Source organism: Pediculus humanus, genomic scaffold (assembly GCF_000006295.1).
Source record: "Pediculus humanus corporis 1103172108278 genomic scaffold, whole genome shotgun sequence".
Taxonomy (NCBI): Eukaryota; Metazoa; Arthropoda; class Insecta; order Psocodea; family Pediculidae; genus Pediculus; species Pediculus humanus.
In genome coordinates, this window is record NW_002987847.1 from 337,981 (window position 1) to 341,184 (window position 3,204).

The following is a 3,204-nucleotide window of genomic DNA, read 5'->3' on the forward strand; positions in this document are numbered from 1 at the left end:
TCCTTTCAAACCATTTCAAATGATGATGATAATAATAATATTTTTTCGGGACGTGAAAAAAAAAAAAAAAGTTTTTCTTTCTCGACGACGATGTTGATCCCTGCGCGTTTTTTTTTCCTTTAACCCTTCCTCGCCTTCTCATTCCCTTATTCAATCAATCAATCAATCATTCGTTCATTCATTCATAATTTCATTTATATTTTTATTTACGAAATCCCAACGAGTTTTAACATTTCCGACACGGAAAACAAACATTTTGAATATTCCCGAGCGCAAGCATCTGGATCTTTTTTATCCCGACCCAAATTCAATGCAAAATTAAATGCTTCACGACCCGTATCATGTTTTCCATTATTCGACCTGGAAAATTTAAATTTTTTTTTTTTTTTAATAAAAAAATCGAACGATTTTCGATTACCATGATAATGATAATGATAATAATATCACATTTTACTCACCTTAAAATTTGTATTAAATTTCTTTCGTATTGATTTTGTTTTTTATTTGATTTTGTCGCAATCGTGCAAACGTACCTTCTTGCACATCCCGTCGGATCAAATTGTATTATTTTTTCAAATGTTATTATTTCGTTTAATCTGTAATTATTTTCACTTTCCCTCACTACTTCTTCGTCCTGTAAACAAATATAAATACTCATCATTATTATCATAACTATTGAAAAGAGCGAGAAACTTTTCACGTCCGGAATTTTCCACAATTTATTCCACATCTCTCTCTCTCTCTCTCTCTCTCTCTCTCTCTCTCTCTCTCTCTCTCTCTATTTAAAAAAAAAAAAAACGATCTACAGTCGTACCAACAAAAAAACCCCTATTTATATATTATTATTATTATTATTATATCTTTCTTTTTTTTAAAACAATTCTAAGCCATGCAATATCGACTTTTTATTTTTATTTTTTTATTTTTTTGTTATTAAAAATATTGAAAAATCGAAAAACAATACAGGTGTGTGCGTGAGTGCGTGGGTGCGTGAGTGCGTGTGTGCGTGTGTAAATCATTTATATGTAAAAACTAACCCCGGCCCAAAAAAAAAAAACAAAACAAAATAATAATAATGATGGTTAAGTTAAGTAAATTTAAAATTTTTCTCACGATTTTAACCGTTTTTTCTTAACCTTTTAACCTTTTTTTAACCTTTTAACCTTTAAATAAAAAAATAAATAAATTCGTTTAGGTAAAAAACCTTAAAGAGAGAGAGAGAGAGAGAGAGAGAGAGAAAACGTACCATAATAAAAGTCGTAGTATTGTCATGTAGATTATCAACGGATCTCGATGGTCTGTTAAGTGACGTATATTTATTATAATCTTGTGCCAAAAGATGCATCATGTACATTCCAGCCAATCCAGCACCCATCATAATAAGTAATTTAATACCCAAAGATGAAGCTTTTACAAAACTCGCGAAAATCAATAGAAAAAATGACGTCGTTAATAAACTTTTATCCGACATTTTTAAAACGAAACAACCTTAAAACGTACGATAATAATAATAATACTAAAGGTAATGTTAACTCGTCGCACTTTTAATACCAACTGATGAAAATTTAAGGAAAACGAATCATTTCAATTATTCTATAATCCGAATATAAAAACTATTACGTAAATTGTATCGTCGTTTGTTCCTTACTTTCTCTGATAAATATTACGTTGATTATAAAATTTAATGAGAGTAACAACAAACAACAACAACAACACACACGATGTAAAAAAAAAAAAAAATATTCAACGAAACGTTTAAATTAATTAATTATTTAATTTTAACTGGAATTATTTATCGTTATATATATATATATATATATATATATATATATATATATATATATATATATATATAACTTTGGAAATTTCTAGAAAATCAAGTTTTAAATGAAAGTCGTTTTTGTTTTTACTTGACTTCCGTGCAAATAATTTAACGTTGCAAAAAAAAAACCGTTAGAAACGGCCATTTTTTTAATTTTGAAATTAACGATTATTTCATTTCCCGCCGTTTTTATTTATTTATTTATACGGTGAAGGATTAAAAAAGGATCATAGAGTAAATAAATCGTTACGACGACGACGACGATGAAAATTATTATTATTAAAAATTTAAACAAAAAAATAATTTATTATTTTTACGTTAATAAACGACAGCAAAAATTATTTTAATTTATTTTTAAATTAACTTAACGATAGCAAACAGCAGACGTTTTAGTTTACACGATAATAATAATAATAATAATAATAATAATAATAATAATAATAATAATAATAATAATAATAATAATAATAATAATAATAATAATAATAATAATAAAACGAATTAATTAATCGATGAAAATAAGTTTTGGCCCATTTTTCGTTTTCTATTATTAAAACGTTTACGCGGGAAAAAAATTATTTTTAACGGTTTTTCCGTTAAAAAAACAAAATGGCCGACATCGATTTAAATAAATAATAAAATTAATTAATTCTCATACTTTTGTGAGAATTTTTTTTAAAAATATATTTCATAGAGTATTTAAACGTAACATTATTATTTAATTATATAAAAAAAATTACGGGGAAATAAAAAAAAAAAAAAAAATGGCGGATCGAGTTTTTTGTTTGTGTGCGTGTGAAGGGAATCACGTATTTGAAGGGGAGAAAGGGGGGAAAGAGGGGGGGGGGAATTATTATTTGCAATTTTTAAACCGGTTATTAATGTGAATAATTCAAAACATTTAGAAATAAAAACGTGCGATAGAAACAAGAGGAAAAAAAATAAAGAAAAAACTTTCTCCGAATGATATAACGACCGGAAATTTACAACAACGTCAAATTTTAAAAAAACCGGTTATTATAGAATATCAGCGGTTATCTTAAAAAATAACCGTTATTTTTTTGTTTTTTAAATTTTTTAATTAAAGGGTGAAAGAAACGATTCGAGTGTGTATAAAATTTTTTTTTTTTTTTTCGTGCAAACCAACGACCTGTAATTACGATAATAATAATAATAATAAAATATCAAAAAAAATTATTATTGCCAAAAGAGAAATTTCTTCCGAAATATAATTAAATCGTTCGTAAAAAAAAAAAAAAAAAAAAAAAAAAGGAAGAAAAGAATTGATTACGTAAGAGCATAAACGTAAGAGCATTCAAAATGTTTTTCTTTCGTCGAATTCGTCGTGTCAAAACGATTCGACTTATGACACGTCAATCAAA

At 26.2% G+C, this 3,204-nt stretch overlaps 1 protein-coding gene across 1 annotated transcript; it reads right to left on the reverse strand.

Annotated features, from left to right (window-relative positions):
- Nucleotides 1-206: 206 nt before the first annotated feature.
- Nucleotides 207-1,471, reverse strand: Phum_PHUM506940 (uncharacterized protein; the record flags this gene model as incomplete). Its single annotated transcript, XM_002430943.1, has 3 exons — nt 207-360; nt 459-634; nt 1,247-1,471. The coding sequence occupies 3 exons, from the start codon at nt 1,469-1,471 to the stop codon at nt 207-209; spliced, it is 555 nt and encodes a 184-aa protein (XP_002430988.1).
- Nucleotides 1,472-3,204: the final 1,733 nt, after the last annotated feature.